The sequence below is a fragment of the Trachurus trachurus genome, assembly GCF_905171665.1.
Source record: "Trachurus trachurus genome assembly, chromosome: 3".
Taxonomy (NCBI): domain Eukaryota; kingdom Metazoa; phylum Chordata; class Actinopteri; order Carangiformes; family Carangidae; genus Trachurus; species Trachurus trachurus.
The window spans coordinates 2193477-2219656 of NC_139893.1; the positions used below are offsets into that span (position 1 = coordinate 2193477).

A 26180-nucleotide genomic window follows, 5' to 3' on the forward strand; every position below is an offset into this window, starting at 1 on the left:
AACGCTGGTTAGCATGTTTTAACGGACGAGGAAAACGCATATTTTAGTGAATATGTTGGTACAGCCACCCTCCGAGACCGTGAGTGTTATTTTAAAGGGACAGTACGTAGCTTATTTGGCTTTTTATTAGCAAAAATCAAATATTGCTTTCATAAATACGTATTTACCGAAGTCTAATTACAACCGCATACAAATGAAAGCTGTCTCGTAGCTCAGAATGAGTTGTTCACAAATACATATGGCTAGGCCTAGCTACTAGAATTTGTGAGGTGAAGGAAGGAGAAGTCTTTTTCCGTGTTGTCGATCGTCTCATCCGACTGTCGACAGGAAAGATGAGCACATAAACAAACTGTAAAGCTGTTTCCAGTCTCTATGCTAAGCTATGCTAAGCTAACATGTAAGAGAAGAACAGTCAGGAGCTGTTCTGGAGTCAAACTACCAACCATGACTCTCTGTCCTCTTCCCCCCGGGGGGTTAGAGCCTATAAAAGACCATTGTACATACAGATATGATGACATAAACAAACAGTTGATCCAATCAGCAGCTGGGAAGACAAAGACGACAGCGGAGACACTGAAGGAGACGGCTCCAACTGAGGATTCAACAACCACATACATGAAAACATGAAAACATGAAAACAGTTCAGCTCTGTTAAAACCAGAGGAGGAAGAAACGTGTTGAATCTACAGGAACATTTAGAGAGTTAAAATCTATAGGAACAAAAGTTTTAATATGAGACGAGAAGAGGAGGAGAGAAGATCTGAACTGAAAGAAAGAAAGAAAGAAAGAAAGAAAGAAAGAGGTAGAAAGACAGAGAGGCGGTGTAGATAGATAGAAAGAAATAAAGAAAGTAAAAGAAAGAGGGGGATAGATAGATAGATAGATAGATAGATAGATAGATAGATAGATAGATAGATAGATAGATAGATAGATAGATAGATAGAATCAAAAAGACAGAGAAAGGGGTAGAAAGAAAGAGATAGAAAGAAAGAAAGAAAGAAAGAAAGAAAGAAAGAAAGAAAGAAAGAAAGAAAGAAAGAAAAAAAGGCATGAAAGAAAAACAGAGAGAGGAGTAGAAAGAAAGAAAGAAAGAAAGAAGTAAAAAGACAGAGAGGCGGTGTAGATAGAAAGAAATAAAGAAAGTAAATGAAAGAGGGGCATAGATAGATAGATAGATAGATAGATAGATAGATAGATAGATAGATAGATAGATAGATAGATAGATAGATAGATAGATAGATAGATAGATAGATAGATATTATGTTGTTATGTGACTCATCCTTCTACTAATTATAAAGCAGGAAATGTGAATGCTGAACACAATTGCTGAAGAAATGCTGAATGAGCTGAAGAATTTGTAGAAAGAAAGAAAGAAAGAAGTAATAAGACAGAGAAAGGCGGTAGAAAGAAAGAAAGAAAGAAAGAAAGAAAGAAAGAAAGAAAGAAAGAAAGAAAGAAAGAAAGAGAAGGAGCCAATATCAGTCTCCCTTTCCTCAGCCGGCAGAAAAAAAGCACAGTGGATTAATTCATCACCATGCTAAAGCTTTAACCCTCCTCTGGAATAAATTACCCAATGACTCTCAACTTAGACTAAACACACACACACACACACACACACACACACACACACACACACACACACACACGGTGGGAGAGAGCGAGTGCGGCTGCTCAGGTCGGTGTTGGAGCATCAGCATCACATCTTCAGCTACAACAACGTCGGCAACAGTTCAGTCTGTTTCCTCGACTGAGGCCTGAACGCTGTGTCTGAGTGATTCCCCCACTTATGTTAAAGGGTTAGTTCAACATTTTATCAAATCCGACCATTGCCATAATCCCTATAGTCATAGCAGTAGGTTCGTTACCTTTAATTGTCGGTGCAAGCTATTTTTAGAACGGCGGAGCAGAGCCGTGAGCTGCTCAGAGCTACGCTACGGAGGCTCATTATGGGATTTCTTTTCCCTCATCAAACTCATCAAATACACAATCCAACAACTCCACAACGCTCTGGTGGACAAGTTGTGAGCTGCACATTCACCACGCTATGAGATATTATTACACGGCTCTATTGAATGCTGCTCTCTGATTGGTCCAGCGCTGCGTTCTGCGGTCTGTTATTTCTGTATAACGGACCGTCGTCATGTATAACAGACCGTTGCTAGGGACGCCGCTCTGATCAGCGCAGCACAGAAAAGAGAAACTATGCAGGATATTTACCTTGTGTTTCATTTTTACCGTCATTAAACAGCTTCGGACTAATAGCGATGTTAGATAAATGACTGGTAACTTGTTACAAGGAGAGTGGAGGCTCCTTCCACATCGCTGCTGGAAACCAAACCTGCTGATCAGAGCCTCTGACCCGGTGTCACAGCTCTCCTCTCGTCTCAGTGGCACCGCGGCTCCGCGACACAAACGCACCCCGTAAACAGTAGAAGTTAATTGCTTGTTTATGACAGATACGACTACACACAATACACACATCTTAACACGTGTATGGTAATCTATCGATCCACTGATTGATTATCAAAGGCTTCAAATGCACGAACGGGAGGAGGCTCGGCAAAACAGCGGAAGTGACCGGTCTTGCAGATTCGCTAAATGCAATTTTAAATCGATGAAAGTCGTATTTTGATCAACATTATGTTTCAAATTAATTATTTCACTCGTAAACCGTGTAATAAGCGGGATAATGTACAGTTGGTCGGTTGTTATGGAGAAATAAACCCCTTCATGTTGAATGAAACCCCTCCGCTTCGCGTCGGGGTTCCATACAACCTGTCGGGGTTTATTTCTCCATAACAACCTCCGAACTATACATTATCCCTTACATAACACAACGTTACCAGACAGAGTTGTTTTAGAGGGAAATTCATGCAAAACCGCTGATGCACGTTGCCTTCAGGGACAGATTTTCATCAACAGTCTCTGTATTTCCCTCTAAAACAACTCTGTGTGGTAACGTTGTGTTATTATCTCATAGCGTGGTGATGTGCAGGTCACAACTTGTCCACCAGAGCGTTGTGGAGTTGTTGGATTGTGTATTTGATGAGTGAAACCAAGAAATCCCATAATGAGCCTCCGTAGCGTAGCTCTGAGCAGCTCACGGCTCTGCTCCACCGTTCTAAAAACAGCTTGCACCGACAATTAAAGCAGATATCAGCTTCACGGCCGTTTCGGCTAATGCTGCGTTCAAGGCAGGCTTTTGAAACCGTAAGTTACAGCTTCAAGTCACAACTACGACTTGGTAGCGTTCCAGGTAACCCGTAGCTCGTGTTTTTACCATCCTGTTGTCTGTGAAAGTTCCCTATAACGGCCACTCGTAACTTCCGACCCGTGAACTCGTACCAGATCGAACTGGTATGACTTCACAGGAAGGAAAAACACAAAGTACGAGTTTCTTTGAACGCACCATGAGTTAGCAGCCCCCGCCCTTGTCAGGCATCAATTGGTCCTCGTGCTACGTCACCACATTCACGCGCATCCCTTGGCTGCACACACAGCCCTTCATGCCGTTCTCTCTCCTCATTGGATAACACTTGTATCCCACAAGGAAAATTTTCTCCTCGGGTTACAGCAGAGCAGAGTGACGGAGAGACTCGTGTTTAGGCTGAAATACTTCATGTAAGTGATTGCTGACGGAAAATAGGACTATTTAGGACTTATATTAACAAAAACATTGATATCTGCTTTAAAGGTAACAAACCTACTGCTATGACTATAGGGATTATGGCAATGGGCCAATTTGCCAAAATGTTGAACTATCCCTTTAATGCACAGAGAGAGATGGTTTTTACTCCTGATGCTCATGAGCTCTGTTTATTGGCCTTTTCCTTTTATAGCAGGAGGGGGCTGCTTTCCTTGAGTGGAGGGGTGGAGGGGGGGGGGGGGTCAGACTGGAAAAAGTCAAGGCAAGATAAATGTGTGTGTTGTGTTTGTCTGGACACACACACACACGCACACACACACACACACACACACACACAGAAATGCCCACTATCACAGGACCTTGTACTTGAGCCTTATCGCGGGGGGAGCAGCCCAGATGGCACCGTACCCTTGACAAAGACTCACACACACACACACACACACCAGACTGCCATTGAATGTTTCTCACACTGTATAGACGCCTGCACACACACACACAACACACACACACACGTTCTCACTCTAAGTCCAAGTGTAAAAAAAAAAGAAGAAAAAAACACGAACTCAGAGATACGGCACAGAGCCAACGTTTACTTAATTCAGTTTTGTAAGACGCTGAACGTGTTCATGTTGCTGCTGCTGATTATTATCATCATCCTTCAGTGTGTGTGTGTGTGTGTGTGTGTGTGTGTGTGTGTGTGTGTGTGTGTGTGTGTGTGTGTGTAAGGCCACAAACTGCTGCACAAAGACTAAAAACTAATGAGAAACAATAATTAGACTCATAAACTTTAAACTCTGACTTGACCTGAATCTGACTGATGTTTATTATCATTTACATTATTCACCAATATGTCGACTGTTTCCACCTCATCTGGTCTGAAAATAAGAGTGAAAAGACAAAACAACGATATAAGTTTTAAAGCAAAAGTAAGCGATCAGGTCGTTGTGGCTAATGCTGCGTTCCAGGCAGGCTTTTGAACCCGTAAATTACAGCTTCAAGTCACGACTTACGACTTTGTAGCGTTCCAGGCAACCCACTCGTGTTTTTCCGACCTGTTTTACCTGTGAAAGTCACTATAACGGCCACTCGTAACTTCTGACCCGTGAACTCGTACCAGATCAAACTGGTACGACTTCACAGGTCGGAAAAACACGAGTTACGGGTTGCCCTGAACGCACCATAACTTCCTGTCAACCGATGGAGTTATCAGTCCCCACCCTCGTCCCTACGTCACCACATTCAGGCGCATCCCTTGGCTGCACACACAGAGAGGACTGCCCCTTTATGCCGTTCTCTCTCCTCATTGGATAAAGGTTGTAGGATACAAGGAAAGTTTTCTCCTGGGCTCAGAGCAGAGCAGAGTGACTGACAGACCCGTGTTTCAGACCAAACACTCTATAGAAGTGATTGCTGTCGGAAGATATAACTATTTAAGACTTATATTAACACAAAAATATCGCTTACTTCTGCTTTAAACCAACCAACACTAAGTAACTTTTCAACCTTCATATAACATTTTCAGAACTTTTGTGACATCGACTTCCAACAGGTTGAATGACGCCTCTGTCATGGCCTGAGGTTTCTGTATCATTATGGTCTGTGTTGCCTTCACTGGCACTAAGCAGCTTCCAGGTGGATGGTAGGAACCCCGAACTACAAATGTGCTGACGGCTTTACGGCACAAGTCACTTCCCCCTTTCCCCATTCGTTAAAAAGACGGAAGTCGCCGCGAATGAACGCCTACGTGGGAGGATTACCGCTGTCATGGCAGAAGCAGCAAGAAAACTAAAGAAATTAAAAGTTTTGTCTGAGGAGACTAAAGAACGAAAGAGGGAGAGCACGGTGCATACATTCAGCACAGAGCAGCTCGCGTGCGACAGGAAATCGTGTACAAAATACAAAACACCCGGTTCATTTTCAAAATAAAATACACCATGTTTACGGCAGATCATTTTCCCGCACTACACCGTGAAAACGTTGTAACGGGCTGAGGCCTGAAGTCAACAGGTCAGAGGTTTTCAAACACTGTTTCACCTCGTTGACACCATGAACGAGGAGATACTGATCACTAAAAAGGTGCAAAACCGCTGATGCGCGTTGCCTTCAGGGACAGTTTTTCATCAACAGTCTCTGAATTTCCCTCTAAAACAACTCTGTGTGGTAACGTTGTGTTATTATCTCATAGCGTGGTGAATGTGCAGCTCACAACTTGTCCACCAGAGCGTTGTGGAGTTGTTGGATTGTGTATTTGATGAGTTTGATGAGGGAAACCAAGAAATCCCATTTAATTAGCCTCCGTAGCGTAGCACTGAGCAGCTCACGGCTCTGCTCCGCCGTTCTAAAAATAGCTTGCACCGACAAATTAAAGGTAACAAACCTACTGCTATGACTATAGAGATTATGGCAATGGGCCAATTTGACAAAATGTTGAACTACTGTATCCCTTTAAGTATTGCTTTAAAAACCACCCGAACAATCACCAATATTGATTAATCAACTAATCAAGGTTTCAGATGTTTCCTGTCCAGTGGAATCTGATGGAGCTCCACTCATTCACATAAAAACTGAGCATCTTTCATAAACACCACTCCAGACTAGAGCAGCGGTTTGTACCAATGACCCTCGAACGCATCACGCCACTCTCTCTCTGGGGGCCGAGGTATAAAGATGACACCTTCCAGAGCAGGGAGGGATTAACCCTCTCCATCTGAAGGAGATTTGTATACCATTAGTCTAACTCAATCACAGCACTAATTCAATCAAAGGCCCAGTGGGCGTCGTCGTGGTGACACGGGGGGCATCTGTCACCACGGCTCCTCGCTGCATCCTGACCTGACGATTGGCCACAAAATTCAGCCTGACAGAGACAGAGAGAGAGGCATACACACAGCCTGCGGTCTGTCATAAACACACAGACACACAGACACACACATGAATGAAAACATACACAAACACACACTCATTCGTTCATCTTCAGGTTTTATCAATCTATGGTTGCTCAACATGGAATAGGCTACATTAATTGAAATTACCGCTGGTCATAAGGGCAAATTCAACATATGTAGCATTTAAAAAACAGCTGAAAACATGGCTTACTGATAACTGTAAACATTAAAGGGATACGGCAACATTTTTTTTTCTTGTCTTGCCTCACTCCCGAGTCCATGACCAGCAGATAGACACCATCCTTTCGACTGTGCGTGCAGTAACAAGGGAGATAGAGCCGTATCGCCCGTAATTAGCTTAGCTCAAACACTGGAAGTGTATGGGTAGTGTTAGCCTGCCTCCACCTAAAGTCATCAGAGAAACTCTTCAGCAACTCTAAACGGAAACCGGCGGGCCGATCTTCGTCTCAGAGCTGACAAATCTCTCCGGTAAGGCATCTTGAGCGGTCAAATGTCGCTAACGGGACGAGATCGGTCAAAACGGAGGGTTCAAGCAAAGACGGTTTATTTTGGTTCAAGCTAGCTACATCGAGGGTAGGTTAGCTTCCTATTTCAAAGTAAAAGCACAAATTCTATCGTCACAGTTTTCTGTATGTAAAGGGCAACGGGTGTTTTATTTTGTGAAAGTAACCGGAAGTGCGTTGGTCACAACGGCTAGCTTGAGTAGCGCAGAATTCGTCCGAACAAAATTGTAAACAGCTGGTATTTAGACAAACTAACGACACACTGCTGATCTAAACGGCTACTTTCTCCCCTAAACATGTTTGAAATGTTGATAAAGTGATATAAAGAGTTTAGAGCTAAAATTAAACCAGCTTCTGACTGCTGATTTCAGCTCGGATAGGAGGCAGGCTAACACTACCCATACACTTCCAGTGTTTGAGCTAAGCTAATTAGCGACTTTAGGTGGAGGCAGGCTAACACTACCCATACACTTCCAGTGTTTGAGCTAAGCTAATTAGCGACTTTAGGTGGAGGCAGGCTAACACTACCCATACACTTCCAGTGTTTGAGCTAAGCTAATTAGCGACTTTAGGTGGAGGCAGGCTAACACTACCCATACACTTCCAGTGTTTGAGCTAAGCTAATTACGGGCGATACGGCTCTATCTCCCTTGTTACTGCACGCACAGTCGAAAGGATGGTGTCTATCTGCTGGTCATGGACTCAGGAGTGAGGCAAGACACGAAAAAAAAAATGTTGGTGTATCCCTTTAAGGGTAGTTCTCTTATTTTAGATTACTAAAAATAGTAGGCACTTTACTCCATACACTTTATGACAGATGCACTTTAATGAATCTTAACAGCGCTATACAACACCTTTGTCGATTAAATGCACTTTAACTTTACTACTACTCCTTGCTCCTTCTGACTGAAGCTACTGTGTGATATATTGTATATATTGTTGCGCTTTGTTCTTGTTCTTGTTCTTGTCTTATGTTGTTTTAGTGTGAACTGCGGGACTGCAGATGGAAATTACATATTGTATGTTCATGAATATGCAGAGTGTCCTGCATCTTTCTGCTTTGATGAAAAAAAAAACTTGTTCACGTGAAAAACAACGTCTTTACTTCACAAGGAATCAAATCCAGAGCCACTGAGGCCTGAATGTGTGTGTTCTCTTATACAATACACAACTGCCAAATAATAATAACAAGAATCATCATCATCCTGATTAGAAACACCAATTTAGTCCCTGCACACACACACACACACACACAGAGACACACACACGCAGGCGCAGCACATGTCGTTATCCACTGTTAGTGTGATTATTTGTGGTCCGACACACAAATGGCTTCTGTTATTTCTGTGATGATGTAACACTGATGGCAAACTTTTTGCTATTATGTCACTCAGTGTTTAATAACTCCTCCTCCTCCTCTTCCTCCTCCTCCTCCTCCATTCACAAGACTCTGAGTGAAATGTTTCTATAAATGACTCCAAGACGACGACGAAGGCCTCGATCACACGGCTTCATGCTGAGTTCAGTTCACTGCTCACACTCACACTCACATGCTACACGTCCAGCACAATAACACCATGAGAAAAAAAGAAGAGAAAAAAAAGAAAAGAAAAAGCTGTGACCAACAAACTGTGTGTGTTTGTTCCTCCTGATCCTCCTGACTCTTACATAAAAAACACAGAGAGAACAAGACCTGAGGTGAGAGAGAGTGGAGGCCTGTGTGACCCTGAGTCTGTATCGTGGCCTAGTTCCTCTGAATTAAAAATAAAAGCAGCAGCAGCAGCAGCAGCAGCAGCAGCAGCAGCAGTAGAGCTGTCAGAGCTGCTGCTCTTATAAAAAAATCTGGGCCGTTGTATCGGGGAGAAAGGTGATGATAATTCACAAAAAACCCCAGTAGTCTGACTGATTTATTCTGCATAAGACCCCGACTAATACTCATAGCAATGCTGCTTTAGCATCAAAACAAAGTAGGCTGAATAAAAACTGATAATACATACGTAGTCTAACTGTGCGTTCACACCAAAAGCTGCTAAAGCGTCAAAACGCCGAATGTCAATTCATTTTCAGCGAGCGACCAAAGCGCGATCGAACTTTAGCGTCAGTCACGTGACGAGCGACCAAAGCGGCTGAAAATATTTGCCGTTTTTGGAAGCTGTCTTGTCTGAAGCGCACGTACCCTCGAGCGTTTTTGACACTTTGGAAGTATTTTGGTGTGAACGCACAGTGGGGAAAAAAACTGGAAAAGTTAAGGGGGGTTCAGGGGGCCCACTTTAGTCGGGGCTATTCTTTAAGGGGGCCCAGAATTCCTAGCAACGGCCCTGTACAGTATGTAAAAAATAAAATAAAGACAACTAGGCCTAATAATCAACATTTAAAACTGCAGAATAAAACAAAACATTGCATTCAATGACCAACATGTGTTTCCAACATGTTCACAGTGTGCAACCTCAGGATTTAAGATGCAAAACTGCACAGTTACTTCACTTCATCTCAACAACTTTTGCATTTGCACGTTCAGTTCAGTTCAGTTCAGAAAACTGTATTTATCCCATACGGCCAATTCAGTTTACAACAGCTCCCAGTTCAATGAAGTTAGAAAAGAAAAGCACAACAACACCTAGCTACAACACAACAGTCATTCATTGGACATACAACTCTGACAGTTCAGTAAATCAGTTCAACACATGGTTTCCCAACAGCGATATGTTCATGTGCAAATATGCAAGTAAATAAATAAGCGACAAGTGCAAACTTACTCATTAATATTGACATTCATCAACCTAATAACACACAGAGCACTGCAAAAACTCACAATCTTTCATTTTAAATCAAAACTAACCTCTTTCCACTTAGAATAAGACTCATCACCTAAAAATGAACTTGTTTTTAGATCATTTTCACTTGTTTCAAACAAATTTTCACTTGAAATAAGTAGAAAAATCTGCCAGTGAAAGCAAGTTTTTTTTGTGTTTGTAATAAGAAAGAAAAACTTGCTCCACTATCAGATTTTTCTACTTATTTCAAGTGAAAATCTGCTTGAAAGAAGTAAAAAGTGTCTAAAAACAAGCTGCTTTTTATGTGATGATCTTATTTTAAGTAGAAAAATGACATTTTGACTAGAAATAAGACAAATATTCATGGTAAGGTGTTGAGTTTTTGCAGCACACACACACACACACACACACACACAGATAGGGTTAGTGAAGATGGCTCCTCACCTTGCAGCTGGGGGGCTTGAGGGGCAGACCCAGACCCAGACCTGAGGCCGGGTTTCCTTGGTTTCCTTGGTGCTGAGTGGTGTTGGTCTGCTGGGGTGAGTGGGAATCCTCGGACTCTTTTCCACTGTGGTAGACCACCCTATCAGAGATATGGATACTTGAAGCACAGCCCATGCTTCAGCTGCAGCCCACTTCAGCCCGGCTTCCTTTTGCGCAAGTGCTTTTTTTTTCCTTTTTTTTTCCCCTGTGTGTGTGTGTGACTACCAGAGTGTCATTCGCCCTGTGCTCCTCCGCTGCTGCTGTGAAGGTCCACTCCTCTTCCTCCTCCTTCTCCTCCTCCTCCTCCTCCTTCTCCTCCCTCCTCCTCCTCCTCCTCCTCCTCCTCCCCCCTCCACTCCTCCTGCTCCTACGGTTTCATTCGTTTACAATACATATAAATACCTATATATATATATATATAAATACATATATATATATATAATCTGTATGGATCAGCTAGGCCTGCACAGCCGAGCCGGTTCTCCAGCAGCACCAGGCATGAATAATATATACAGTATATCTCTATGTCTATGTGTATGTGTCCACTCCTCCTCCTCCTCCTCCTCCCCACGCCCACCACCCCCCCACACCAGGAAGCTGATTTCCTCCCTCTGTTTTTCACATGAACCTAATTGGAGCTCTTTAATCACAGCAGCTGTCCGATTCTCCAAAACTTGGATTCCGTTATTGCGCCGCTGCTGCTGCTGCTGCTGCTGCGCTCATCCATCCACTGCTGCTTCGTACCACATCAACATGTTACAGCCTAGTTTTATTATATATATAGATAGATATATATGTAGCCTATCATTTATATAGGCTATATACCCCCCCCTCTCCAATAATCTGAACTTCTGTGCTCTGTGATCCAGTCTGAAGGCCTTTCTTTATAGGCTACGACACAGTCCGCTTCAATGTGCAATAGTTTGATCCATTTCTCGGTGTACAGTGTGTTTATGTGTGTGTGTGTTCAGCAGCCTATAGTCTTCCTCCCCCACCCGGTGCCATCAAATCGGATGCTTCTCTTCCCTTTTCTTTCTCACCCCCCACCTCCTCCTCTCCTCTCCTCCTTCTCGGTCTCCACTTCAGATGATCAAACCGGTTGTTGTTCCCGTTCTCACGACACTTATTTGCTCCGGTGCTGCGCGGCGGCTCATCATCACCATCATCATCACCACCAACCAACAACAACAGGGTCAAATATTAGTCAGATTCTTCTTATTCTTCTTCCCGTTGCAGCATAATAATAAGAATTATTGTTATAATGATAATAATAATAATAATGCCCCAGTAGTAGTAGTAGTCCGAGCCAGTAGGAAGTCTCCATGTAAATCAGCCGCCGCAGTTGAAGGAAGGAATCTCTCCTCTCGGTGGTGGATGTTGTAGCTTATTTGCTCATGAATGCACAGTCTCCATTCAGAGGCATCCGCTGCCGCTGTCCGGTGGAGGAGGAGGAGGAGGATGATCCGCCTCACGAGGCTCCACGGTGCTACCAGGCTCCGCGGATCTTTCTCTCCCTCATTCTGGAGGAAAAAACACCCAGCAGAACGGGGATGTGGATTGTGGAGCGTCAGTCTGTCTGTCAGGCTGAGTGTTGGAGGTACCAGCTCCACAGAGAGAGAAGGGAAGGAGGGAGGGAGAGGGAAAGAGAGAGCAGCCGCTTCACAGACACTCTGAAAAAAAAAAGCTAAAAAAAAAAAACAGAAAAGGAAGGAAAAAAAAAAAGAGAAACAAGAAGCTCCGTGTGCGTAAGTTGTGAGTCTGAGCCGGACGGAGCTCGGGCGGAGGTGAAGCGGATCGAGCTCCGGCTACATAATCCTGCTGCTGCTGCTGCTGCTGCTGCTTTTTCTCCTCCTCTGTTTGTCTTTTCTCTGCCTTTTTTCTTTTCTGGCGTTTGCCCTTCCAATTCTTCAGCACTGCTTGACAGCGGCACATCCAATAAAAGCACCCGCAAGGATTGACCTACAGCCTTTACTGACGTTAATGCAAATGAGCCGCGCGCGGCCAATCGGCGTCGCGCTGGGAGGTCGCTGGGGGCGGAGCTCCGCTTTCCGAGGGAACTTTGAACGCAGCGAAATGAAATGAAGGAGCAAGAAGAGAGAGAGAGAGAGAGAGAGAGAGAGAGAGAGAGAGAGAGAGAGAGAGAGAGAGAGAGAGAGAGAGAGAGAGAGAGACCGGTGCAGGTAGACCGACACACACACACACACACACACACCGACACTGCTGCAGGACGCACCGGGCAAACCGACGGACAGCCGAGCCCGGTGAGTTGTTATTGATCAGGTAAACAGAGACGGAGGAAGAGGAGGAAGAGGAAGAGGAAGAGGAGGACCAGGAAACATTCACTGACCCTAAACTACAAAATAACAATAAGATCAAGGAAGTATCTTTCAAAATTATACACAAAATACAGTGTATCCAGCAAAAAAAACAAAAAAAAAAACATTAGAAAGATGAATTCATATAGCCTATTAAACTAAACCCGAATACATCTGGAAGCAATGGAAAAGTTATATTTCCCTGTTTTTTTCCCCTTATATGTATTTCTTTCTTATATAGCCTATATTAAGATTTACTTGATAAATTATTTATTTTATTGTATTATTATAACAGAAAACACCCCTTGTTCATTTTATAACATGCTTTGTAAAAGAAAAAAAGTCCTCCATCTATTTGGCTCTATTATCTATTCATATCCACAAAAAGAAATGGACTGACAGCAAACCAACTTTTACGCTTTTTTTGAAGGAACTTTATTAATACAATACAGCACCGACATCAGTGGACTAGAAATGCCAAAGGCTTTAAAAACAAAACTTTATTTAGGAAAAAAATGTATTTAATTAATATGCTTTTCTTTACATCGATGCGTTTTGTTTTGTAGCCTATATAATTGTTAATAAAGTTTTTTTTTTTTTAAAGGAGGAGGAAGAGGAGGTCCAGGATGCATTCACTAATCCTGATACTGTAAAACTACAAAATATTAAAAAAAAAAAAAAACACACACACATTTAAACAGTTTCTAAAGTATAAATGAACAAATAAACTGTGTGATGGGAAATAATTTTGAGAAATAATCAGAAATCTCAGGAAAAAAAACATGGCTGCCTGCTCCATTTTCCCAGAGTTCATTGTGTTGTATCTATTTCACCGACTTCCTGTTTGTGTTGGTTTTCCTTGAGAACTAATCCAGTCATCAGATGAAGGTCACAGAGTCAGAGTTGACTCAACTTTTATTTAAACTTGCACTTAAACATGTGTTTATTAGTTTTTACTTTCCCACTAGGATGCGTCACGTTCACCCGGAGCTTCTCTGGATTCCTTCCTTGGATCGGTCGTGGGCAAACTAAACCGCGGCCTGTTGGAAAACTAAAGACCTCAGACTACGATGTGCTGGTTTAGAACGATGATGAACTCTGCTTCCACTGAAACTGAACGTAGGGGAGAGTGGGGTAAGATGAGCCAGTGGGTAAGTTGACCCACCCCTTGTTTCTAGGAAACTATAGGAAAGAAATAGCATGTGAAGGTTAGAACCACGTGAGTAAAGTGGTTTAACATTTATGACCAAAAAAAATCATTTTTCACTCTCGAAAGTGAATTTTGTCGATCATAAGTTTCATGAGAATTGTGTTTAGACCAAAAGAGATGATTGTAAATGTGTTTTATACCTGGGTTGTGGTATCTATGAGCTACAACATGAGGTAGTAAACTTAGCATGAAAATGCACCATTTTAGCTGTGAGAGCAATAAACCCAAGCTAAGGTAGCTGTGGGGTAAGTTGAGCCACCTATCCTATACACTTAATGAATGTATTTTGGCTGTATATGTCCAAATGATTAAATCAAGATTCTGTATGTTTGTGATTACAGTAAGTATGTTCCTATAAACAGGAAAAGTTGTTTATAGTGTGCCAAACTTTACTGTTTACTCTATGCCACGTAATTGCAAAACTCCCCAAATCTCAGTGAGTTGGTGTGGGGGTAATTTGGGGTAAGTTGAGTCACAAGACACTTTTTTTGAACATGCTATGTTTTAAAAACAGTTATATTTACACTCATTCTGTTAATTTGTAGGGATGCAAAACATCCTGAAATATATGCAGATGTGTTAGTTAGCAACAAAACTATAATTGTCTTGATGTAGTGATCCTGAATACAAAAAGTGGCTCAACTTACCCCACTCTTCCCTAAGTTTTCTTTCACCTTTAGTTTTGTAGTTGCAGTTTTTCTCCGTTGGTTTGGCTCATTTCTCTAAACAGAAACTACATTCTCAAAACAACACGGACAAACCTCCAAACCACCTGGTGAATGTTCACACCAGAATTGTATTTCTCACTAATTTCATCAAATTGTAAATGTCTTTGTACATCTTTGCTAATGATGAAGTCCAGGTAGCTATCTATCTACTATCTATCTATCTGTCTGTCTGTCTGTCTGTCTGTCTGTCTGTCTGTCTGTCTGTCTGTCTGTCTATCTAACTATCTATCTATCTATCTATCTATCTATCTATCTATCTATCTATCTATCTATCTATCTATCTATCTATCTATCTATCTATCTATCTATCTATCTATCTATCTATCTATCTATCTATCTATCTATCCATCCATCCATCCATCCAACCATCCATCCATCCATCTATCTATCTATATTGGTTCTGTTGTGCGGTTGAATCAGTATAAGTGGAAGTATTTCTGTATTGAGTTGCAGTTTATTATGGGTAATAATAAATAGTCTTTATGGTTCAACCTGTCTTGTGTCATGTGACCAATGGGTTGACCTGTGGTGACAAGGATCTATTATTATTATTATTATATATATAGTTCTTTGTGCTGCTCCGTCGCCACTCAGAATGAATCTGTTGTTGCCTACACCGTTCTTTTTTTTTTTCATTTTTTTTTTCATCATATGATCAAGCGAAGACAAAAATATCTGTGAGCCTCCAACACTTTGTCGTCATTAACACCATGTGAACCGTCGGTGCATCCCATGATCTGCTGCGCTGCACACAACACGTTTTCATGTTTCAATGACAATCACAGATGTTAAAGATGTTTGGATATGATATGACTGGTTTTGTTTTGATCAGTTTGGAGTTGATCAATGATTCACATGAACTGTGTCAGGTGACCAGAGTTCCTCTTTTTGTAAAAGTCGCTGTCCAAGTCCCTTCATGTTTAAATAACAGAAGTTTCCCACACAAACAAACACACACACACACACACACACACACACACACACACACACACACACACACACACACACACACACACACACACACACACACACACACACACACACCTACATGTTTTTTTTTTTTGTTCACTGTTTCCCAATCAAACGAAACAATAAGAATCATTTACTGCAGAAATTATTTATTCATCTCCTCATAAACAGCAGATAGATATCTATGGAAGCCCATTTCCACCAGTGAAGGAAAATAAATATCCCTAAGGTAAATCACGAGAACATCAAAATGAGATAAAGTCAAAATTATGACATTTTTAATCTCATAATTTCAACTTTTTTTTATCAGATAATTATGACTTTAAAAAAAATCTTTCATACCCACCGCAATACAACTGTACAACTCCTCCATTTGACTCACCTACTCACATTCTGGACCTACTCATGCATTTTACTGTAACTTTTTTTTTAGCTATATATTTACTTATTGTGTTTTTATACATTATGTTTTTATGCATTTTAGGTAGCTACTTTGTTTTTGTGTCTATCTATCTATCTATCTATCTATCTATCTATCTATCTATCTATCTATCTATCTATCTATCTATCTATCTATCTATCTATCTATCTATCTATCTATCTTTGTATCATTATGTTGGCTTTTAATCTAATAATCCTGGTGTTTATCTCATAATTATGACTTTTTATTTCACAATTATGAGTTTTCATCTCATAATTATCACTTATCTTAGGGATATTTATTTTCTTTCACTGGCAGAAACTGGTACTTCCATAGCTATCTGATGATTTACGTACGTATTATTTAAGTAGAACAGTGTGGGATCAGACAGGCCGACACGGTATAGAATAATATCCCTTCTTTATTTTAAAACACAAGATATATATACTGTATATATACATATATATACAGTAATATAAACACACTGTCAATAAACCGACTTTGTGACGGAGCGACGAACATGTGCAGCTGAAATATGAACTCTTCTGTTTCTGTTTCTGTAAAATCCACGCTGAGCCTGAACACAACATTTGTCAGACCAGATACAAACTAATAATAATATGAGACCATAATGTGGGAGCGGCTGATTTACACACACACACACACACACACACACACTGGAGGCATCACATGGTTCTGTCACTTGACACACTGGCTGTTTGATGCAGCTGAAGGTATTCCAGCTGGGATGAACTGAATGCTTTTTAATTTTTTATGGAGCTTTGTCACATGTTTTCAGTCACTGAGGGAAAGGGCAGCACCGTATTAATATTATTATTATTATGCATTGAACTGTTGTTAAAGGGATAGTTCAACATTTTGTCAAATTGGCCCATTTCCATAATCCCTATAGTCATAGCAGTAGGTTCGTTACCTTTAATTGTCGGTGCAAGCTGTTTTTAGAACGGCGGAGCAGAGCCGTGAGCTGCTCAGAGCTACGCTACGGAGGCTCATTATGGGATTTCTTGGTTTCCCTCATCAAACTCATCAAATACACAATCCAACAACTCCACAACGCTCTGGTGGACAAGTTGTGATCTGCACATTCACCACGCTATGAGATAATAACACAACGTTACCACACAGAGTTGTTTTAGAGGGAAATTCATGCAAAACCGCTGATGCACGTTGCCTTCAGGGACAGTTTTTCATCATCAGTCTCTGTATTTCCCTCTAAAACAACTCTGTGTGGTAACGTTGTGTTATTATCTCATAGCGTGGTGAATGTGCAGCTCACAACTTGTCCACCAGAGCGTTGTGGAGTTGTTGGATTGTGTATTTGATGAGTTTGATGAGGGAAACCAAGAAATCCTATAATGAGCCTCCGTAGCGTAGCTCTGAGCAGCTCACGGCTCTGCTCCGCCGTTCTAATAACACCTTGCACCGACAATTAAAGGTAACGAACCTACTGCTATGACTATAGGGATTATGGCAATGGGCCAATTTGCCAAAATGTTGAACTATCCCTTTAAAGAGGAACTAAGCAGGATTTCTCCCGTGGCTATATAGCCTATGCTACATTTTTACCTTAATTAAAAAGCTCCAGAGCAATTGTGATCTTTAACTACATGACTTGTGACTTGTTACCGTGACAACAGAGGCTCTCTGTCTTCACCTGGCTTCGCTTTTCCAAAACTCCTCGTTGTCCCTTTAAACACAGAGATGAGCTCCCAGTGGTGGTCTCCGCCCTTCGTTTCCCATAATGCAACAGCAACAAACTCACATAATGCAGGCTTTTTGTCCTGATGGTGTAAGATCATCAGGGCTGTTTTCTCAGAATCAACAAAGGTCCTCAGAGTCGGAGCAGCAGCACTCCCCATGACAAGTGACCTTTACTGTGTAAAATTGGTGGAGTTCCCCTTTAAAGTGTGTCAAATGGCACCAGTGTGTGTGTGTGTGTGTGTGTGTGCGTGTGATACCTTCGCAAAACAATAAGCTTCAAACAGTTTAAAAGCTGCAGCAGAACTGAGACCAGCAACATTTTCACGTTTCTGATCGATCAAATGTTTTTTAATGTCGACAGGGCCGTTGTATAGGGGAGAAAGGTGATGATAACTCTAGGGGCCCAGCGCCCAGTAGGGCCCATAAAAAACCCCAGTAGTCTAATCTTTGTATGACTGATTTATTCTGCGTAAGACCCTGACTGATACTCATAGTACACTGTAAAAACTCAACATCTTTCCAAGAATATTTGACTTATTTCTTGTCCAAATGTCTCATTTCTAGTCAAAACTAATATCTTTTTCCACCTAAAATAAGACTCATTACCTAAAAATTTACTTGTTTTTAGATCATTTTCACTTAAAGCAGATATCAGTGGAATGTTTTTGTTAATATAAGTCCTAAATAGTCCTATTTTCCGTCAGCAATCACTTACATGAAGTATTTCAGCCTAAACACGAGTCTCTCCGTCACTCTGCTCTGCTGTAACCCGAGGAGAAAATTTTCCTTGTGGGATACAAGTGTTATCCAATGAGGAGAGAGAACGGCATGAAGGGCTGTGTGTGCAGCCAAGGGATGCGCGTGAATGTGGTGACGTAGCACGAGGACCAATTGATGCCTGACAAGGGCGGGGGCTGCTAACTCATGGTGCGTTCAAAGAAACTCGTACTTTGTGTTTTTCCTTCCTGTGAAGTCATACCAGTTCGATCTGGTACGAGTTCACGGGTCGGAAGTTACGAGTGGCCGTTATAGGGAACTTTCACAGACAACAGGATGGTAAAAACACGAGCTACGGGTTACCTGGAACGCTACCAAGTCGTAGTTGTGACTTGAAGCTGTAACTTACGGTTTCAAAAGCCTGCCTTGAACGCAGCATTAGCCGAAACGGCCGCGAAGCTGATATCTGCTTTAAATTCACAATAAATAGAAAAATCTGCTCCACTATCGATTTTTTCTACTTATTCCAAGTGAAAATCTGCTTGAAAGAAGTAAAAAAGTGTCTAAAAACAAGCTACTTATGTGTCTTATTTTAAGTATAATGAGATTTGTTTTGACTATAGAAATTACATTTTGACTAGAAATAAGACAAATATTCTTGCTAAGATACTTGAGTTTTTGCAGTGTAATGCTGCATTAGCATCAAAACAAAGAAGGCTAAATAAAAAACGATAATACATACGTAGTCTAAGAAAAAAAAAGGAAAAGTTAGAGGGAGGGGCCCACTTTAGTATTCTTTAAGGGGCCCCAGAATTCCTAGCAACGGCCCTGAATGTCGATAGTGCTGATTGGAGTTTTTTTTTTGTGTTTTTGTTGTTGTAGTTGTTGTTGGTTGGTTGTGTTAAAGCTGCTTCAGTCCGGGCATGAAGGAATAAAAACCAAAACCATCTGCAACATTCAAATGACTGTAAATTACAGCTTCAAATGGTTTATAGCTTTTATAAAACAAGTACACACAAGTTTAACAGGAAGAATGTTGAGTGTTGAATAAACCTTCGTTTGACAGATGACGGCACATAAACCGGCTCGCCTCGGCTTTTTATTTTATTTTATTTTTTTATATAAGCTTTCAATAACACTGGCTGCATTATGCATGAGGAGATGACACGTTTACTGTCGCTGTTATTTGCACTTGTGTCGTCTCTCTGTGTGTTTTATCATCACATCACACCGTACTTTGTGCTGCTGCTTCGTTCTTCAGCTGCAGAGAATGTGAGTCTGTCTGAGAGATGTTTGTGTTACGTTCACTGTCTTATCTGCACTATATATCTACTGCTGATGTGTCAGTCTGGGACTTTTCATCTCGTAGGCTACAACACACAACTCCTTTTAGACTGAGCTGCTCTTATTGTAAATATGTCAGATCTGTAGTTTGCATTTCACACAATAGGCTATATATTTTATTTTTTTTAAACTTCAGACACGTTTAAGTTTTTTTTTTCAGGAAATGATGTTGAGTGAGAACAGAATCTTTATTCTTATCTAGTGAGTGTTTTTTCTCTCTTTTCTTTTACCTGATGGGAGATAAAACTGAACTCTTACTGATGTGAATCTACGTACACACTAAAAACAGTTGGGTTAAAAATTAACCCAATTTTAACCCAACTGCTGGTTCAAATAAGGACAAACCCCTTTTTTGGGTTATTTTAACCCAACGGGTTGGGTTAATCTTTTTGACCCAACTTTTGGGTTGAATATTCAACCCAAGAGTTACCGGCCGGTTAAGTCACAGAATTACCCAACCCAACCCAACAAATGGGTTACTCACTGAAAAATAACCCAATTACTTGCACAACCCAGGAATTGGGTTAAATTCATAGCCCTATAACCCTGAAAATGGATTAAACTCTGGAAAAACAACCCAAAAATTTAACTCAACACCAATAACTCAGAAATTGGGTTACAGAGATAACCCAACATTTTTTAGTGTGTAGAGCGGCGTCAGACTCTGAGCTGTGAACGACATGTCGAGGTTGAAGAGGTCGATGTTTCAGGTTAAAACTGTCGACACTTTGGACTCAATGTGCACAGAAAACCCTCGAAGGCAGCTCCACATCTTCACCACATGAACTTTAACTGTAGACTACTAGACACTGTGTTTAACGGTGCATCTTGAACACATCCTGCATCATGTACATGAACTCTGTTGGAGCGGTGCAGTCTGTTGTGCTGCTTCCACTAGGGGGCGACAAACCAGCTTCAACAGAGAAGTGACAGAAAGAGTTTTTTGTTTCTGACAAAATATTTAGTTTCTTGAGCCTCATAAAGAATCAGAGCAGTAATACTTCAAATACTATTATACACATGGGACTCATCTACAGTAGCCTACAACTTGTTGAACTGTTTGGACATTTCTATTGGTTCACTGAAACTGAAACCAAATATAGAATTTCAAGAGACATCAGTGGTTCTCAAAGGTTTTTATATCAAGGACAAATTAGACCACGGACCACCATTGGACAAAATTTTGAAGCAAATGCCAGAAATACACATATATTTGTTCTGAGACTGAAGAATGTTACATTTTTATTAAACATACGTTCAAATTAGGGCCAATGGCGTGGATTTTTGGAAATATTATAGAGAAATTTATGGAAAAAAGTGGTACAATTTCTCCAAAAACATTTAAACATTTCTAGAACAAGTGGGAAAAATTCTCAAAAAAAAAAAATATATATATTTTTTAAATTCTAGGGAAAAAAAGTGATAAGTGAAGTTAAAAATTTTCCAGAGAAAAGTGGTAACATTTCTCAAATAATATAGCCTATATATATTTTTTTTTTTAATTCTAGAGAAAAAAAAAGTGATAAGTGAAGTTAAAAATGTTCCAGAGAAAAGTGGTAAAAATTTCTCAAAAACAATTCTAGAAAAAGTGGTAAAAAAAATGTCTCAAAAATATTTAAAAAAAAATCTAGAAAAAAATGTGATGGGAAAAAAGTAAAAGAATTTCCAGAAAAAGTGGTAAAATTTCTCAAAAAAAAGTTTTTAAAAAATTCTAGAAAAAGTGGTCAAAATTTCTTACATTTTTTCAAAAGGAAAAAATAAATAATAAAAAAAAGAGTGGTAAATTTTTCTCAAAAAACTAAAATATTCTAGAAAAAACTGGTAAAATTTAAAGAAAAAGTTGTGGACCCCCTTGACCCCTCTAAAGGACCCCAGGGGGTCCCTGGACCCCACGTTGAGAACCACTGGTCTAGCGATTACTAATGTGTTAAATGTTCTGTTATTATAAAAGAGGGTCAACTCTACTCAAATTTTATTTATAGAGCACTTTAAAAACAACCAAAGTGCTGTACAGGTCAATAAAAACATACCATTATTAAAATACCATAAGATACACAAGTAAAGTGCAATAAAATACAAATATGCCACACAGACAGTGTCAACTTAAAACTTAAAATCACTAACAATTCAATTCTCGCTTGTGTTTTCCAGTTGATTAATATTAAACACATTAATACAAATGTTACAGTTTATTTTCAGTGCAGTAAAAAGATGCACATGGATTTGAAGCTGCTGCAGAAGAGATAATGGTGTGTGTGTGTGTGTGTGTGTGTGTGTGTGTGTGTGTGTGTGTGTGTGTGTGTGTGTGTGTGTGTGTGTGTGTGTGTGTGTGTGTGTGTGTTGAGTCCAGACGCAACACACACAGTCTCAACAGTTTGTGTTTTATCTGAACACACTGTGCTTGTCGTATCTCTGTGATCCACTTCAACACATGGTGTCCAAAGCCGGGAAATAGAAATAATAATAATAATGATCTTTATTTTACAGCACCTTTCTCAACAGAGTTACAAGGAGTGGCTTGTACAGATGAAAATAAAATAAGATGAGTTAAAGACAAAAAGAGAAAACACTGGGAAATAGTAAAAACTGAGACCCGTGGTGTTTGAAATAATAAGTTTTTATTATAAAAAAAATCCAACAGAAAACACAATAAAAGTGAGTTTTTAAATGAATGAATGTTGTTTTTCATTGTTGTATAGGATCATAAATACTTTTATGAACTTTAGCATACACGATGTAGCATCAAACTTTAATCCAACTGATCCCATTCATCCAGTCTCATTTAACGATCTGCCAGTATAATCATACACCCATATAACACAATGAGTCTGCTACTGTAGATGAGTGACAGTCCTTCGTTTACATTTACTCCATATTTCCTTCACTATATGTGTTTATTTTTAAAGTTTAAATTTAAAGTAAGTGAAGATGTTCCTGGATATAGATGAATATTTAATTAATCTGCCGTTCTCTGGATTCACGTAAGAATCCAGTCTTCAGAAGAACGACCACAGTCTCATCACACAGGAAACGTTTTATCGCTTTATGGCGCCAACCGACTCTGAGATGTCGATAAGAAAAGCTGCAGTAAAGTGATACAGGAGAATATCAAACTTTACATCTTCATATTTAAAACGTTTGTCCTGAGCGTTAAAGTCGTCGTTTTTTAACCTCTTCTCTCTTGAAACGATTGTGACAATGTGATTTATTCTAGATAAAGATAAAGTGTTAATATTCTCAAAACTTTATTGATAAATCTCTTCCAAACATCACTTTTAAAATTAAACCACAATTAACCTTTATTAATTAATTTAGGATTAAAAAGAGAATGGGTCTGAAAACAAAATGATTCAAACTTTATGGGCAACAGTGTATATACAGGTGTATAGATGTATCTATGTGCAGGTTTATATGGTGTATAAGTTTATATTGTGTACAGGTGCACCGATGTTTATAGGTGTATATTGTAGATATACAGGTGTGTATACTATATATGTACAGGTGAATCCACCTCTGCTGTGGATTTGCAGCTGGTCGACCTCTTCCCACTCTTCACCTCTATAAGCGTAAATTACCTAAATTCTCTGTCATGGAGAATCCGACACATTAGGAAACAGACTATAATGGTTATAGTGGTTATAGTGGTTTTATCAAAACCACTATAACCACTATAACTATTAAAACTTTTAATGGCTATAGAGGTTATAGTGGTTTTAATGGTTATACTGTAGTGGTTATAGTGGTTTAAATGGTTTTAATGTTTATAGAGGTTGTGGAGGTTTTAATGGTTATAGTTTTAGTTTAGTTTTAGTATCGGACGGCCCGGTCACACCAAAACAAACACTGGTTTACGAGTCACAGTGACGCATTACACAACAGTTCACCTTTGTGCTGGCGTCTTGCATCATAACACAAACACTTCATGCACATTGTTGAAGTGCAGGCATTGTGTTTGGTTCATGTTAAAGCTGCAGACACACACACACAGTTTATCCATCACATGAATGCAGTTTCTGATTCATAATTAGGTCCAATAACTTGACTTAATAATAATATTTTCTGTTGTTGTAGAGTTCAGACTGTCATAATGTATTCCAGCTTTTTACTGTAAGTTGCTCTTGCACCTCGAGCATCAAGACAGAAGACAGTTGTTGCAGCAGCTGCAGCGTTGCAGAGTTCAGCAGCTGCACAAACACAAATCCACCTGCAGAAGACGACGTAGACACAGGAACAAAACAAACCAGAGGTGCAACTAAAAGCAGGTGTGACGACGAGAAGCGACTCAGCTTCTCGGTCACCTTCAGTCTGTGGTTTGTGACCGAGAATGTGATTCATCAGCTTCACTCTGAGCTGCTGGACACAAACCACATGGGACAAAGGTCAAGCTGTTAAATAGGCAGCGTGCTCACAATGCAAGACATCGTTTTTTGTCATATTCACAGTAAACCAGGTGTTACAAAACATGCACCATTCCCTTCACTTTACAAAGGATAGATACGATATAAAAGGGACTAAGAAGACATTGAACTAAAGCATTTTAAGCCTTTAAGTGCAACAGTCAGTAGGTACAGGTGTATTCAGACAACCTCCAGTAAAACCAGTGTAAACCAGCACCAGTGTAAAAACAACACAAACCAGACAAATCTAACTCACAAAGATTCAAATCTGCACCAAAATATCATGAATATTATGTTGTTATGTGACTCATCATTCTGCTAATTTGGTGTAAATGAAGTTTGTATTTGCAGAAATTAAATAAAAACTTGGAAAAGATAGCATTTCCAGCAGGAAATGCGTGTGAATGCTGAAAGCAGCTGAACGCCATTGCTGAAGAAATGCTGAATGAGCTGAAGAACTTGTAGAAAGAAAGAAAGAAAGAAAGAAAGAAAGAAAGAAAGAAAGAAAGAAAGAAAGAAAGAAAGAAAGAAAGAAAGAAAGAAAGAAGTAAAATGACAGAGAGGGGGTGTAGATAAAAATAAATAAAGAAAGTAAAAGAAAGAGATAGATAGATAGATAGATAGATAGATAGATAGATAGATAGATAGATAGATAGATAGATAGATAGATAGATAGATAGATAGATAGATAGATAGATAGATAGAAGCAAAAAGACAGAAAGGGGATAGAAAGAAAGAGATAGAGAGAAAGAAAGAACAAAGGCACGAAAGAAAGAGACAGAGAGAGGGTCAGAAAGAAAGAAGTAAAGAGACAGAGGGAGGGTACAAAGAAAGAAAGAAAAAAGAAAGAAAGAAAGAAAATGACAGACAGATGGGGTAGATAGAAAGAAATACAGAAAGAAAGAGACAGAGAGGATTTTTGTCTTTTTCTTTCTTTCTTTCTTTCTTTCTTTCTTTCTTTCTTTCTTTCTTTCTTTCTTTCTTTCTTTCTTTCTTTCTTTGCCCCACCCATAGAAAGACATTTCTCTCTCAGCCTTCAAGTTTTATGTTTCAGCTTTAGCCTTTTTCAAAATTTCCTCACTTTCAGTTTCTTCAGTTAATTCAGCATTGTTTCAACAAGTTCTTCATCTCATTCAGCATTGTTTCAACAAGTTCTTCAGCTCATTCAGCATTGTTTCAGCAATGGCGTTCAGCTGCTTTCAGCATTCACACGCATTTAAATGCTCTCTTTTTCTTGTTCAATAGATGGAAGAGTTTTAAAGATTAGGAGAAAGAGAGAGTAAAGCAGGTATTTAGATTTCTCTTTTTTCCTTTTCTTTTTTTTTTAACCAAGTGTCCGCTGGTGGAGGATTCACGGCATCGAACAGGTGACGCTGTTTACAGGAAGTTAACAAGATGAGCAGCAGAGTCCAAGGGCTTTCAGACTTTCAGAATAAGAGTCTGAATCTGTCCATCTTCAGTTCAATTCCCTTCTGTGTGTAAGAGTTCATTATTTCTATTGTGTAAGATTATTACACCGTTGAATCACTGTTTATAATTATATTCAAATACTTGTACAGTGTAAATACAACATAGATTTGTATTTAAATTGTTCAGAGTGCTGTGTGTTATTCTGACCACGAGGTGGCAGCAGAGTTCAGACATCAACAGGTTGTTCCACCACTTTACTCAGGCTGTGTGTTTTATTCCAGCATGTTGTAATTTATAATCCAGTCAATATCAGACAACAGATCAATATATTGACAATAAATGATTTCCTCCTGCAGACTTTGAACATACGAACACAGAGACAGTAAATAAAAACACAAAGTGCTGAAGCTACAGATGTGATTACATTTCTTTGTGACAGAGAATGAAATTAAATGAAAATAAAATTTAAATTTAGAGGTGAAAACAGTTCAGGAAGAAACAACATAATGTTTCATAATGAGTGGTCGTTAAGGAGAGATAAAATATTGCCAGTTGCACTGTTTACATAACAATATTATTTATTCATAATTATTCTCAACCTGCTTATTCACTCATTAATCATTTCACCTGAATGG

At 39.8% G+C, this 26180-nt stretch overlaps 1 protein-coding gene and 1 long non-coding RNA gene across 2 annotated transcripts in view; one reads left to right on the forward strand and one right to left on the reverse strand.

Moving 5' to 3' along the window:
- Positions 1–11268, reverse strand: part of pde8a (phosphodiesterase 8A) — a 109379-nt gene extending 98111 nt beyond the window's left edge. The window contains exon 1 of the mRNA XM_083996808.1: positions 10274–11268. Within this exon, the coding sequence (XP_083852934.1) occupies positions 10274–10447 (174 nt within the window). The 5' untranslated portion in view covers positions 10448–11268. The remainder of the gene's footprint in view (positions 1–10273) is intronic.
- Positions 1–26180, forward strand: part of LOC311005308 — a 457476-nt gene that overhangs the window by 324173 nt on the left and 107123 nt on the right. The window lies entirely within an intron of this gene.